Below are 15,994 nucleotides of genomic sequence, written 5' to 3'. Positions count from 1 at the left end.
GACAATGAAAGCAAAGGAGTGATTGTGATTGACCACGGAATCTCAGTGAGCGCAAAGAGGGGACACGAAGGGATGAGCAACAGCGTAAGGGTGGCAGGAGCAGTGGGTTAGAGATCCCACTGCAGCAGAGATGGCTGGAACGGTGATACAAGAGGAAGTGAGCCAGAAGTAGAAGATGCGGTGGGCAGTAAGCGTGACAATTAAAACGCAGATCGTGGAGGGGCTGCAGTCATAACTGATGATATGGTTTTGCCAAGATATTACCGCCGCAGCAGAAGCCAGGCTCGCAAGAAAGAGAAGTTCAAAACCGAGAGACAACTGTTGGAAGGATCATCCTGAAATCACTAAACAAGAGTAACTTTTAGAGACAGTGACCCAGGAGCTGAAGTCACCCAGAAGTAAGAGGTTACGATGGGGGAACCGAGTGGCATCTCAACGATGAGGTCTTGCTGGTGATGCAATTTGATGACATGAGGTTTAAGGTGGGGGCAGGGGGTCTGATCCGGATGTAAAAGGAGGAGCAATCAGGGAGCAGAGTCCTCCAATGAGAACTACTACTACTTTTACTCCATGAGTATGAAAGAGACTGGCCTGTTTTCAGGTGACAAATATAACAACAGTTTTGAAAAAAGAAATTACCTTTGATGTGAGAAAAACCAAGGCATTGTGATATCCACTCCACCTGAGCTTGATGAAGCATAAGTTCCATTAATTAAAAAAAAAAATCTGAACCAGACTGTTAATTAGTAATTTACGTCTGATTATTTGCCACTTTTAGCAACAAAAGAGAAAGATTCATCAACAAATAAAAATTCATTATATGCAAAACTGGGTCAAATATTATCGGAAATTTTGCCCTTCAAACTTTGTGTCTACTCATCCTAATTCTAGCAATGAGGTCCTTTGCCTCAAATGGCTCTGAGACAACAGGAGCTATAACCTAATGTCCAGGATCTAAGTTGTATCAATAGTGTGGATCTTAATCTCATGCCAGAGTATCAACTGCCCATTTCATTTCCAGCAAAAAAAGAATGAGGGGCACCTGCGTGGCTCAGTTGGTTGAGCATCTGATCTCTGCTCAGGTCATGATCTCACAGTCTGTGGGATTGAGACCCACGTCAGGCTCTGTGCTGACAGCATGAAGCCTGCTTGGGATTCTCTCTCCCTCTCTCTCTCTCTCTTTCTCTCTCTCTCCACACCCCCCCTCACCGCTCACTCATGCATGCTCTCTCTCAAAATAAATAAAATTAAAAAAAAAAAAAAAAAAAGAAACCCCTTACAAGACACAGCCCTAACAAGACTCAACTTGTTGGTGGGTCATAGGCCTCCTTTAACAATGTGATAAAAACTGTGGACACTTTTGCCCAGAAAATGTGCAGAGGCACATTTGTAAAAAAAATTGCATCCATTACAAGCATTTCTTGATAACCCCTCCCACTTCCTCCATAAGCCCACCAGGTCAGCTGATACAAGTACCTGTATCTGCTAAAAATAATAAAAATCAAAAACTACTTCTTAACTCCTCATCTTCCACTGTCCTTATCTACCATCTCTTAAATTCTTTCTCCAGGGGCACCTGGGTGGTTCGGTCGGTTAGGCATCCGACTTCAGCTCAGGTCATGATCTCGAAGTTTGTGGGTTCCAGCCTCGCATCAGGCTCTGTGCTGACACCTTGGAGCCTGGAGCCTGATTTGGATTCTGTGTCTCCCTCTCTCTCTGCCCCTCCCCCCACTGGTTCTCCCTCTCTCTTTCTCTCTCTCTCTCTCTCTCTCTCTCAAAAATAAATAAACATTAAAAAAATTTTTTTTGTTTTAATTCTTTCTCCAGATGCTCATTCTAGGGTCAGTCAAAAATCTCAGGAAATTGGGGTGCCTGGGTGGCTCAGTCGGGTTAAGTGTTAGATTCTAGGTTTCAGCTCAAGTCAAGATCTCACAGTTCATGGGTTCAAGCCCTTCATCAGTCTGACTGGCAGTGCACTCAGCCCAGACCCCGCCTCTCTCTCTGCCCCTACCCCTCTCGTGTGCACACTCTCTTTCTCTCTAAATAAATAAATAAATAAATAAACTTTAAAAAAAGTAAAATCTTTAAAATACAAAATTAATAAAAGTAAGTTTAAAAAAACAATGTCTTTTATAGATAGACTAGATAAAGTAGATAAATGTAGATACAGACTCAAATAAGTTCTTCCCTAACAATCTCCACAACATAAGACAGAGCTGAATCTTTTTTTTTTTTTAATTTTTTAATGTTTTTTATTATTTATTTTTGAGAGAGACAGAGACAGAATGCGAATGGGTTAGGGGCAGAGAGACAGGGAGACACAGAATCCAAAGCAGGCTCAAGGCTCTGAGCTGTCAGCACAGAGCCCAACATGGGGCTTGAACCCACAGACTGTGAGATCATGACCTGAGCCAAAGTCAGCCGCTTAACTGACTGAGCCAGCCAGGCACCCCAGATGGAACTGAATCTTAAAGAAAGCCTAGATTCACAACCAAAAGTGACAATTAAACTGGCCAAATCAAAACCTTAGACACCACCAATGCCCAACCCAACAATGCATAGTTTTCAAATGAGACCTTTTATTTTGTCTTAAAGGTCAAGGGAACCACCATTCTGAGATAACAGGTTACACACCAGAATTTAAAGTTAGCCTACTGAATATAAGCATTTGCAAGATGGAACTCAAAAGAAAAACAATACAATAACAGCCTTTTCTTTCTCCTATTACCCAAACCTCCACAGCAAAGCATCATATTAAGAAAAGCATCTGTTACTTGAGTAATTATGATTTCTAAGCATCCCAGCTTTATTGACTAAACTCCAATGACCTTTCCACTGTTTAATTATTCCCCAAATGAAAGGTATTTCTCAACATCTGTTCTTAATTTATTTTTAATTTGCATTTACTCTAGCCTATCTGTTGGAGCTGAAATTAGTAATATAGTATGACATTATCTTCACACAGTCACATGAAACATTCTGTTCTTCAATCAAAGTTCCTCTGAAATAGTTTTCCAGACTCCTTTCACATACGGATTTTCTTTTAGCTGTCCAGGACTATTATCTGCACTTAAGATGAGATTAATATTACCTTTATTTTGTTACCATTTCAAAGAACTTTTATATTATACTAAATAAACATGAACAAACTTTCTCTTTCTTCACATTTTAATTAATCTAATTTTTTCCTGAAGCAAGACTTTTCTTTCAAAACATACTTAAAGGAAAAAGTACAGGGGTGCCTGGGTGGCTCAGTCAGTTAAGCATCCGACTTCAGCTCAGGTCATGATCTCGCGGTCTGTGAGTTCAAGCCCCATGTCGGGCTCTGTGCTGACAGCTCCGAGCCTGGAGCCTCTTCAGATTCTGTGTCTTTCTCTCTCTCTCTCTCTCTCTCTCTCTCTCTCTCTCTCTATCTCTCTGCCCCTCCCCCACTCACCCTCAGTCTCTCTCTTTCTCTCTCAAAATAAATAAACATTAAAAAAAGAAAAGAAAAAGTACAAATGCTATTGAAATAACTCAATTCAACGTTACTGAAACAAACTGACCAAGAGATAACACTTTAGAAAAACAGCAGTAGTCAATGTAATTGATGAGTAATTAAAGCTACCTTTAAAACGTAGAAATTAAGCAAGTTAAGAAAATTAATTCTGGGGGCACCTGGGTGGCTCAGTCAGTTAAGCGTCTGACTCTTGATCTTGGCTCAGGTCATGATCTCACAGGTAGTGGGATCAAGCCCCGAGTTAGGCTGCTTGCTGACAACAGAAGCCTGCTTGGGATTCTCTGTCTCCCTCTCCTTCTGCCCCTCCCACTTGCACACGTGCATGAGCACACCCTCTCTCTCTCTCTCTCTCAAAATAAATAAATTAAAAAAAAAAAAAGAACTATGTCCTTAGGCAAAATAAATCAGCTTAAAAAAATTAATTATGGAGGAAGAGCTAATAATTAAAAGTGCTGAGAACCCGAATTAAACACGATTTGAAAAAAACCTATGCAGCCAATTGAAAAACATAAAACCGATCCTGTGAAAGTGAGGTTTACATGGCAGCTTCATATATGTTGTTACTAACTGCTAACCATCTTTCAAGTCCTTTCCCTACTCATCTCCACTTGTACCGCTTTGGTTCAGGCCCCCATAATCTCTACCCTCAATTATTTTCATAACCCTTCCCCACTCCCTGCCTCCCCCCAACTCTGCTCCCTTACTAAATTTACCTTTCACACTGCCAACCAAGTTATCTTTCTGAAAAATAGTACTAAGCCCATCATTAACCCACTAAAACTCCTGTGGTGGCTCCCTGCAGTGAAATCTTTAGCCTGCTTCAGAAAAGCTTTCAAAATCTGGCCCCAACCTATCCCACCATCCACAAGGCCCCAGCCATACTCATCTACCAGCAACAGACTCAAAATGCATTGCTCTTTTCCATCAACCTGCCATGTCCTTCCCTCACTGTCCACATGCCTACCTCCTGAGCATCCTTCAAGGCACGCTTCAAATTCCCCCCTGTTAAGGTGCTACCACCAACCCTACCCTCATTCTCACCAAGACAAGAGTTTCTCCTTCCTCCTTCCATGTTCCCGTGGCCTTGTGTGCATTGCCCTGTTTCTTGTACAGGATTTCTATTTATTTCTCTCCTCCCAACTAGCCTGGGAGCACCTTAAGAACAGACATGTGTCTTGCTCACCTCTGAGCCCATCACCTAGCACTAATGTCGGAACAAGAGACATTTGCTGAGTGAATAAAGTATGTATATAAGCAAGTCTGATTTTTTTTTTTAACCATTAGCATATATAGTAAGCCTTCATTGTGCACTTACTGCATGTGGAGACTAAGCTGAAGGCTGGCATCAGAAAATCAGATTAGGGGAGCATGGACCATACACAAGCAAGAACAGCCAAAAATAGAAATAGAGACTGAACAAGAGGGAGAGATTGATTCTGGTTCAGTGATCGAAGAGTAGAATGCCTTGTGGCATTTATGCTGTTTGAAGAATGGAGGTCTCCAAACTGGCAGCTTAGGAGGGGTAAAACAACCAAGCACAGAAAACAAAGCAAGCTACATCACAAAGTCAGGAAAAGGGCTGTGGGCAGTACTCACATGGAACCATGCGCCTCCTTCACAGCCTATTGGCGGGGGGGGGGGGGGGGCTGCTAAATATGTAAGATGGTGGCAGACATCCCTAAATGTTTCATTTAAACATACATGCAGGGGTGCCTGGGTGGCAAGGAGAGTCCAAAGAAACAGCAGAAGTAGTTCCTAGGGCAGGAACAGTGGGCACAACGTACATTCCAAGGACATGGGAGGGGGTGAGGAGCCTCTGATTGCCCAGGTCCAGCTCGCAAGTCAGTTAGTGGTCACATCCTCTCAATGCCTTCCTCCAACAGGTTAATATTCAAAATATATAAAGAACTAATACAATTCAATAGCAAAAAGAAAAATCTGATTTAAAAACGGGCAGAGGATCTGAATAGATATTTTTCAAAAGAAGACGTACAAATGGCCAACAGGTAGATAAAAAGGTGCTTAACATCATTAATCACTGAGGAAGTGCAAATTAATCACTGAGGAAATGTAAATCAAACCCACAAGGAGTTATCACTTAATACCTCTTAGAATAGTTACTACCAAAAAAAGACAAGAAAAATGGGGCACCTGGTGGCTCGGTTGGTTGGGTGTCCCAATTCTTGATTTTGACTTGGGTCATGATCTCATGGTTCATGGGTTTGAGCCCGCACTGGGCTCTCCCTCTTCCCCCACTGTCAGCACAGAGCCTGCTTGGGATTTGCTCCCTCCCTCTCTCTCTGCCTCTCCACCAATGCTCTCTCTCAAAATAAACATTTAAAAACAGAAGACCAGAAAAAAAAAAAGGTTGGCAAGAAAGTGAAGAAAAAACAAAATCTTGGTGCACTATTGGCAAGAATGGAAATTGGTACAGCCACTATGGAAAATATGGAGGCTGCTCAAAAAACAGAACTAAAAATAGAACTACCATAAGATCTAGAAATTCCACTTCTCTGTATTTATCCAGAGAAAACAAAAACACTAACTTAAAAAGATATACGCAGCCCTATGTTCATTGCAGCATTATCTACGACAGCCAAGACATGGGAACAACCTGAATGTCCTTCAATGGATGAATGGATTAAAAAAAAAAAAAAATGTGATGTATACATACAATAATTATTCAACCATAAAAAAGAAAGAAATCCTGCCATTTGCAACAACATGGATGGGCCTTCACAAAGGGCATTATGCTAAGTGAAATAAGTCAGACAGAGAAAGACAAATACCATACGATCCCTGTTGTATGTGGAATCTAAAACACCATCATCACCACCACCACCATGAAGCTCAAAGATACAGGGAATTGATTGCTGGTTGCTAGAGATGGGGACGGGGGATGGGTGAAATAGATGCAGGTGGTCAAAAGGTACAAATTTCCAATTATAAAATAAATAAGTCATGGGGGTGTAATGTACAGCACAGTGACTACAGTTAAATGATACTGTATTATACATTCAACAGTTGCTAAGAGAGTAAATCTTAAAAGTTCTCATCTCAAGAAATAAAATTTGTAACTATCTATGCTAATAGTGTTAACTACACTTACTGTGGTGATCATTTCAAAATATATACAAAAAAAATCATTACACTACATTTGAAACTAATATAATGTCAATTATATCTCAATTTTAAAAAGACAATATATCTTAAAACTGGCAATATAACAATTGAAAACTGAATCAGTTACAACTTAAAACCAAATTTTGTTTTTAAGTCTATTTGTTTGGGAGTAGATTTTGTTGGTTTTATTTTGTGGTCTGTTTCAAATAACTCTGAGAAGCCTCCTTCCTAAGTAGTTCGTTGAAACTTCCCCATACCTCCCACATGGCCAACCTCTACACAAAAGTCTCTATTCAGATAGAAATCATCATCCTGTTTATGCCCTACCAGGTGCTCCCTTTTTAAACCTCAATCTTAAAAATGTCCCCAGGAACAGGTCCCCTTAAATTCTGACACATGATGTCAAATTCCACACAGTGACATATATAACAGAAATTACATATTTTGAACCACCTGAAGCTTAATCAATGAAGAAATTAAAATCTCTTCCTATATCTTCAAAGAGGTTAAAGATTAGAGCTCAAAGACATAACTCAAGGTCTATAAGAAAGTGGGAGTTGGGTTTGGCTTGGTTTAGTTAAATGAATACGAGGACATGTCAAGACCTCTGGGGTATATTTACGGATCCTCAAAGGAACTTGCTAGAGTGGCCCAAAAGTCACTTAACTCCTAATCGGTCCAAAAGTCACTTCACTGTTAATTCATCTTTGACATAAAAACAATTATTCATTTTTTAAAATGCACTCATTTTAAAAGAATGATAGGCAAATTACTTTATATCAAAAGAAGTCCAGTTATATTAAATATAAGTATTAGATGCCACCTATTGAAAATTACAAAAACAGGGGTGCCTGGGTGGCTCAGTCAGTTAAGTGTTCAACTCTTGATCTTGGCTCAAGTCATGATCTCATGGCTCGTTAGCTCAAGCCCTGTGTCAGGCTCTGCGATGATAGTGCAGAGCCTGCTTGGGATTTTCTCCCCCTCTCTGCCCCTCCCTTGCTCATGCTCTCTCTCTCTCTCTCTCTCTCTCTCTCTCTCAAAAATAAATAAACTTTAAAAAAATAAGTAAATTTTAAAAATAAAATTACAAAAACAGGGAGGGAAATACATGTGTAATATTGTCTCCAACCTTAAAGAATATAAGTAAACTAGCAAAATATCGTTTATGTTTTATACTTTATATCACATCTTTAGAAATCACCCCACATCAATAAAAAACTGGTGAATTTTTTACTTCAAATTATTCCACTGTATGAATAAATTATAACTTAACTAAAAAGAAAAAAAAAAGGAAAACCAGCATACAGGATTAGACACGAGAATCTCTTCTCCACCATGAGTCAAAAACATACCTGTCTTAGGAATAATTTCTTAGAAAATATACACAATAAGTTTTTACAGTGAATTGATCAGAGGACTCCATGTAAGACTTCAGGATATGGCATAGGCTTACAGCAGGAAGAGGTTAAGTACAATGAGCTGAAGACCAAGGAACTCAGTAAGAAGTATTTTGCTGCTGAATATTTTGGTATGATCTTCTGGTTTAATGGACCAGGAGAAGAAATGTACCAAATTTCATCACTCTCCTCCCCCACTCTCCATGGTTTTACCTTTGCTCAATATAACCCAAACTCTTCAAAATACAAAGCAAAAGAAAAAAATGTCCAATACAAGAATCCATTGCCTTTTTTAAATGTTCAAAGGGAAGTAGAGAAAGAATCTTCAACATTTGACTACAGTTCTCCTCACTCCTCTGAAATGCACACACCATTTTCACTTTAGTTCCAAAAGTCTTCAACCTGCCTTCCTTCTCCATTCATCAAAGGGGCTTGCTAAAACTCCAGATGCCCAGTCCCCACCCCACAGGACTGAATCAGAATCTAGAAGGTGGTTCTGATGTGCAGCCTGAGTTAAGAATACCACGTGGGATGGGGGCACCCGGGTGGCTCAGTTGGTTGAGCATGCAACTCTTGGTTTTGGCTCAGATCATGATCCCAGGGTCATGAGATCAAGTTCTGATTCTCATCCTTTCTCTCTCTCTCTCTCTCTCTCTCTCTCTCTCTTTCTCTTTCTCTTTCTCTCCCTCTGCCCCTCTCCCCTGCTTGTGCTCGCTCTCTCTCTCTCCCTCTAAAAAAAGAATACCACACAGGATGAGCCTAAAACCCAACTTTCAAAATAAAAGCATACATATCCATCTATGTAATTACTGAATTAACATTAAATAACATGATTCACACATAGCCTGTGAAAACCAATCAGTGAATATCAACCTCAAAACGCTATCCACACCCCCATTATATATATATATGTATATATGTGTATATATATATATACATATATGTATCTACATATATATGTACATATATACATATATACATATATATATACACACACATATATATACGTGTACACACACACACACACACACACATACACACACACACACACACCAAAATCTTAACTAGAAAGTGGAATGGAAGATATTCTCAAATATTAAAACTGTGGAATTAAAAAAAAAATATCTAAACAGATAATACTTTTTAAACTACAGTGGAAGCATTCATTTCAAAGCTGTACCACTTTAGAGACACAAAGTCAATTTTTAAATGAGCTTCTCTGCTACATAAGAAATGTTATTATGTGCTTTCTCTGCTCTTTGGAAAAAGTTTTTTGTTACATAATTAAATGTTAAAATTACTGAACTGGACAGAAATCATAATAACTACCCAGCCACCACCCCCCCATCAAAAGAAAAGTTCATTTGAAAATATTCATCTATGAAATATTAGTCTTCTGCTTTACACTTTGAGCTCAATGGCTATGATAGAAATGATTTTTTTTTTTAAAGAAACTGAGTTCTCAAAATCAATGTGAGATTATACCACCCCAAACCTTAATCATTGCTGCCACATGAGCACACACAAAAAAATTCCCCCTATTAACCAGACCAGGAGTACAAGCTCCTGGATAAGACCCACAGTATTTAAGTAAACCTCAGGTATGCGGTTGTTCAAAGGCCCCAGTGCAAAGGCTACGCGAAAGCTGAAAAAGACCTGCCTCCTGTAGTTGACAGGTGTAAATCCAAGGGCAGAGGAAGCAAAAGTGAAAGGGCTAGAGTTGGCTTAGTTTTCTCAGTCCAAGAGCCATCATTTCAAGAGTAAATATATATTAAAAACTCACAATGACTCACATTTCAAATCCTGAATTGAGTATATTTATTATTAAACAGTTAAGGCATACAAAAAAATAAAAATAGTAATATAGTAACTACCTCTGCCTCCATACACAGCTTAAGGGAAAACAGTCTAGCCCCTACATCTGAAACCACCTGAGTATCCTTTCACAATTAAATTTTAACTAATATTTACAACTGCTGCAATAATCTTGCGTGTTCGCTTGTTCCCAGAAAATCATCCTATCAGCCTCTGGTTCAAACTTCTGGCCTCAAGTAAGGTTCAATAAAATTGAGTTTTCCATTCTGTCCATATAATTAATGCACCTCCATCGCTTAGAACATTCTCAGCAATTCATGTTTTCCATTTGGGAATGGGTCACCTACAGAGCTTCCACCACCACAGTAACAGATCATGAGAATCACATTAATACAGAAGGCTCTTCTAGAACTGCACTCCTTCAACGTAATGAGGCGACAACATGGAGAATATTTTTATACGCATTACAAGAATAGCTGCACTCCTCAGTCAGAGTTGAATTTCCATCAGGGTTACTGTCCCTCACCACAAATCCCCAGGGCTCATGGAAAAAAACAAACCTGTTCAAAGAGCCCGCTCCAAAGCATAGGTATTCCAGCCAAGTAAAGCTTCGGGGGGGGGAGGAAAAGAATAATTTTTCATAGTCCTTCAAGCTATTTAGAAAAATCCCCTCACAGATATTTCTTTAAATGAAAGAGAAAAGGAGATCAAGGACTCCCTAAATGCAACATAACCAGTGTCCTTCCTAAAGAAAGGCCACTGAAAGAGAAACAAATAAGGTAATCTTCCTCATAATTTTCATAAAACTGAATCTTGTTAAGCAAGTTTACTTTATTGCAAACACAGCATATTTCTAGGAGGCTTGCTATAAATGTAACCAGGTATAATATTCCTTATTAAATAATTCATTTTATTTTTATTTCACTGGCCTCTCTCTTTTCTTCCCTTCCCCTTCCCCCACCTCTACCAACTCTTTCAATCCTAGAGATATCCATCTGGGCATCAGACCAGGACTTAAACTGTGCCAAATCGCAGTGCATCTGAAATCCACTACCTTTTTTTTACCAGCCAGTGAAAAGCCTTGAGCAACAGTCAAAGGAAAAAAGAAAAGGGAATTCACGTCACAAACAAATTATCAATTTCTCTGCCTTCTACCCAAAGGACTGCCTGTCCTCTGGCATTTTCCCCTTTGCTAACCCTTAAGAATAAATGACAGAGACTAGAAGCGAGAAAGACCGGGACAAGTCTGGGAGCAGCAGGCTGTATCTCCTACAACTGGCCCTCCCTTGGCAGGGCTATGGTGCCAGAGAGCCTGGAGAAGCTTATCTCATAGCCCAGGGTCTATGAATAGGAGGGAAGAGACAGAGGGATGTATAAACCGAATTAATACTGTGCAAAATTAATAAGCAGTAAGTTCAGGGACAAATGAAGAATCATCCAGCAGCAGTGAAATAAACTACCTTGTAAATTAGGAGACTCGGCAATATGCAGAGGTCAAACGCAGAGTTTCTGGAGTCAGAGCAACTGCATTCTAATCCCAGCTCTGGCACTTTCCAGCTCTGTAGCCTTTCTCATTGAATAAACATTCATTGCTCACCTACTAAGAGCTGGGCCCTAGGCTTGATGCCAGGGATGTACTGGTCCCTGCTCTTGTAGAATTAAATTCTAGTGGGGAGGACATTAACAAACACACAAAACAAGAAAAATGCCAAATAGCAATATGAACATATAGGAGACTGGGGCACCTGGGTGGCTCAGTGGGTTGAGTGTCCGACTGTTGATTTTGGCTCAAGTCATGATCCCAGGGTTCTGGGATTGAGCCCCACGTCGGGCTCCATGCTGAGTGTGGAACCTGGTTAAGATATTCTCTCCCTCTCTCTCTCTCCCTCTACCCCTATCCTTGCTCCCCACTTGCTTGTTCTCTCTAAAATTAAAAAAATTTTTTCTGAAATAATTCTAGTAACTTAAATGCACAAATATTTCTATTATGCCAGGCTTTCACGCTGCCCAAACCCAAGGATTCAGGGAAGAAAGAGAAGAATCTTCATAAACCCAGATTTAAGTGATCAATATACTCTCAATAGCAATTTTTTCCCCACCCAATCTCTACCCCTCCCCCAAATCCAGTCCCCCAAAAGGAAGAAATATAGAGGAACAGATTAGTATTAAAATTTTCCTGTAAGAAAATTCACTATATTTTATTTCCCAAAAAAATAAAATTCCCATGGAGAAAAATATGTATCTTAAATGTGTACCTCTGTTAATTTACAAATTATTTTCAGTACATAGTTTTGCATTTTCCTTTAAAATACTGAAAAGTTCAAAAATTCAGGATAGAACACATCCAAGGAAGATCTTTAAAAATATGCATTATATGTAGATGATTCCTTTGACATAAAATGAACTAAAAATCCCTTTTCAATACATAAATTTTAGAGTACTATGAGACCTGACCACCGTATACTAATATTTACCTTAAAAGAATCAAAAAAGTGCCTTCCAGAAAGCAAGATTGGGACTAATACAGGCCCATTCAAATCCAAATTTATCTACGGACTTTTGCAACATAATCCAGCCAAAAGAATGTGATTCATATCTCAGCTATGCAACAGCTAACTTTTCAATGTGTTGTGAAGTAGGTGCCACCAAAGTAACAGTCATAGCTGTGGCATTAAAACACTCTAAGCAATTTGAGAGTCTTTAAAAATGTAAGAACTACATAATACAGACTCATTAAAGAACTTTAGAAAATACAGATGAGCAAAAAAGAGAAAAATGATAATGCCACAGTACCAAGATGAACATACGCTCTGCTAAATCTTCTTGAAATAAGTATTTCCCACATATAGGACTTCATATTACACTTTTTACTTAACAATACCATGAATGTATTTTATACACATCCATAACATTTTTGTAAATGTACAACGTTCTACTTTATGTATATACCCTATTTTAATTAGCTCCACTGAGATTCTACATGATCTGTTCCGATGCCCTACACTAAAGGAACAAAGCAGGTTAACCACTTATTTCCTAAAGTTATTGGCCCATGACATTGGTTTTTGAAGTATACATCAGAACTCGTACTCCTTCACAAATACTTTGGGAAATTATGACTTAACCAATCCTCAGTACTGAGTTTTTATGGTGTGTCCAATGTTTTTCTATTATAAAAATGCTATGATCAAATTCTTGCTTGTACATGTCTGTGTATTCCCTCGGGAAAAACTCTAAAAATAGAGTTACTGAGCCAATGGTATGTATATGGTAAAAACATGAGAATTTCTGCCCAACTGTCCCCCAATTATGTAAGAAAACTGGCAGTCTTTTTAAATGATAATATTTAATTTAAAGAAGAGTTTAGAAGTTATGTGTATTCATCAGATATACTCAATATTTTTAAACTTATATAATTACTTTTCTATGGACATGGCTAGTTATCAGTATCAAAGGTCTTACTGTAATGGACATTGACTCAGAAAACTATCCAAGAATATGCCTCCTCGCAACTTATAGACCATGACAAACATGGATATGTTAAGTTGTGTCTTTTCTTTTCCTTTGTTACATTTACATATTTCTGGATTTACATTCTGTGCTCTTAAGAAGATATTCATAATCTCTTTTATCTACATAGTACTTCACACTACGAAAACACTTAAACAAAAAGAAATTTAGAGAAATAAAACATCCTAAGAGTGTACTTTAACACAGGATATTAAGCTGTACCTCCAAGAGATCCTTAAAGTTACACAACAGTAGCTACATATTTAGAGCCAAGACTATAACAACCACAACCTTTACCAATTAACCGACACCAATATCATGGAGGGAAATATGTATCTTAAATGTGTGTCTCTATTAATTTACAGATTATTTTCAGTACGTATTTTTGCAATTTCAAATAATTAAGAAACAGGATCCTAACATAGTATAAAGATGGTTCACACAGCAAAAACAGGGATTAGGTTCCTTTTTTTGTTTTTCAAGTTACACTGGAAGTAATTTTATACCTCAAAGTAACTCTCAAAGTTACTTAAGTATAGTGTTCACACCCAGGGTGGAGTTCTGTGTAATTTTCAAAAGTCAGAAAGTCCCTGTCTACTCAAAAATATCTCCCCTTAGAGCCCGTCTCAGAATCATATTTGAAGATTTTTAAAAATGCAGAAATTTTTTATTCAACAGGTCTGGAGGGGAGCCAGTGCACCTGCATTTTTTAAAGCCTCCCCAGTTGTTCATTTGTACAGCCAGAGTCAAAAATCACTCAATTATATATATATAAAAACGAGGAAGAGAGTGGTACCCTTCAGTCCCCAATCTAAATGTCACATGAAAACCATCAATCTGACTTAGGTTACCCATGTGAAAAGTGTACCTTCAGAAGACTCATTAAAAGTTTCAAAAAGGAAAGCAAAGGTAGATATCTGTTGGCCTGACCCTGGCCACCAAAAAGACATGGTGATGTAAGGATATACAGTAATGGAAGCAAGACTCAGGAAGAACCACCTTACCAGAAACTGTGCTACTTTGTACTTTAAGCACGTAATCCATTCAACTTCATAAAACTTCGAACAACAAGAAAAAACTGCTCAGCTGTGTGTCTGGGTGGAAAGTGGTGGTCTCATCAAGGAAAAGCATTCAACTACAGGAGGCAGAAGGCATTTCACCAAACAGTGCCCATAAGCATACAATAAGACCAAAATGAGTTGGCAATTAAGACAGGACACTCAGAGACCCATTCATTACTTTTTACAATAGTCACTTATCAGAACTGTGTTGCTCAAAAGAAGTTTGTCTCACAAGAACAATGCAAAAACAAGCCAAAAAAAAGCCCATGTCTTCTAAAGTAATTTATTCATAATAATCCATCATTTTCTTAAGCTTCCATTACCTACCAGATCTGGACTTAATGATGTCACTGAATTCATTCTGCCCATCATCAGGCCTGGCCTCATGTTCTCCATACTTGGCCATCTTTGCAGAGTTTCAATTTAATCCAAAGACTGTATTAAATCCTCTTTTTAAGACTTCCAGCTTTCTATAATGGTCCAGCTTGACATCAATACCTAAAGAGAAAAGGGAATGTGCTGACTTGGGGAAAAAAATGTATATATATACATTTATATATACATATATATTTTTTTATATACATAGTCATATACAACTGTATATACTAACCATTCATTCAGCTAATATTTATTCAGCAACTTCTATGTGCAAGGCACTGATGTGGGCAATGGGGATATGACTAAAAAAGAGACCCAGCCTCTGCCATTTTGAAGTTTATGGACACTAAGCTGTTAATTATATAATGAATTATTTCATTCTAATACTGACATGTTGCAAAAGTACAGATGAGAACTATAAAGTAATATGAGCATACAGCAGAGGAATCTGACCTGCCCTGGGCAATTAGAGAAAGTTTTCTTGAAGTGAGATTTGAGCCAAGCCTTCAAGGAGGAGGAGAATTTCGTTAGCAAAAAAAAAAAAAAAAAAAAAAAAAAAAAAAGAGGAGGGAAGAGGAAAAGAAAAGAGCCTTCCATGTGAAGTGGTAGGAAGAATCATGGAGAATTCAAGAAGCCGAGCCAGTGTCTTTGGAAAGCAAACAGCCAAGAGGAGAGAGATCTAGTGAACTAGGTAAAGTAGGGAGACAGGACCAGGGACAGGGCCTTGGAGACAAGGTGAAGGTTTTGATCTTTCTCTAGACCGGAAGGGGGATCCAACAGATGGCTTCAAGCTGGGAAGTGACATGATCAGATTTGCCTTCTGAAAAGATCATTTTGGTTTGTAGCTGGACCTCCAAGCTGGACCAGAATGATGGGTGAGGAGCCATGAAGACAACAGCAGGATACAGCAATTGTACATTAAAAAACCTAGAACATGGGCACATAGGTGTTGAATGAAAATTTCTTTCAATTAGTCTGTATATCTGAAATTTTTCCATGATAGAATTTTGAGGAAAAAAATTCCTAACTTCAACCAAGTCATCAAACTTCACATGACCAATAATGGGGCACCGTGTGATACAATGGAAAATATACCACATCGTCTATATAATATCCTTGCCAAAATGTTTAACATGAAACTTATCATGAAGAGACAAATCTAAACTGTGGATAGTCTTTAATATAAATTATCTAGGGGCACCTGGGTGGCT

At 38.5% G+C, this 15,994-nt stretch overlaps 1 protein-coding gene across 3 annotated transcripts in view; it reads right to left on the bottom strand.

Moving 5' to 3' along the window:
- The window catches only part of UTRN (utrophin), a 569,571-nt gene that overhangs the window by 493,762 nt on the left and 59,815 nt on the right, over positions 1–15,994 (bottom strand). For all 3 annotated transcript variants that reach the window (XM_078447413.2, XM_060614425.3, XM_078447414.2), the window contains one exon: positions 14,733–14,903. In XM_078447413.2, coding sequence (XP_078303539.1) covers positions 14,733–14,811 — 79 coding nt within the window. In that variant the 5' untranslated portion in view covers positions 14,812–14,903. The remainder of the gene's footprint in view (positions 1–14,732; positions 14,904–15,994) is intronic.

This window comes from Panthera onca, chromosome B2, assembly GCF_046562875.1.
Source record: "Panthera onca isolate mPanOnc1 chromosome B2, mPanOnc1 haplotype 2, whole genome shotgun sequence".
Taxonomy (NCBI): Eukaryota; Metazoa; Chordata; class Mammalia; order Carnivora; family Felidae; genus Panthera; species Panthera onca.
The sequence above is the reverse complement of the archived record's forward strand: the minus strand, read 5'-3'. Positions and strand labels throughout refer to the sequence as shown.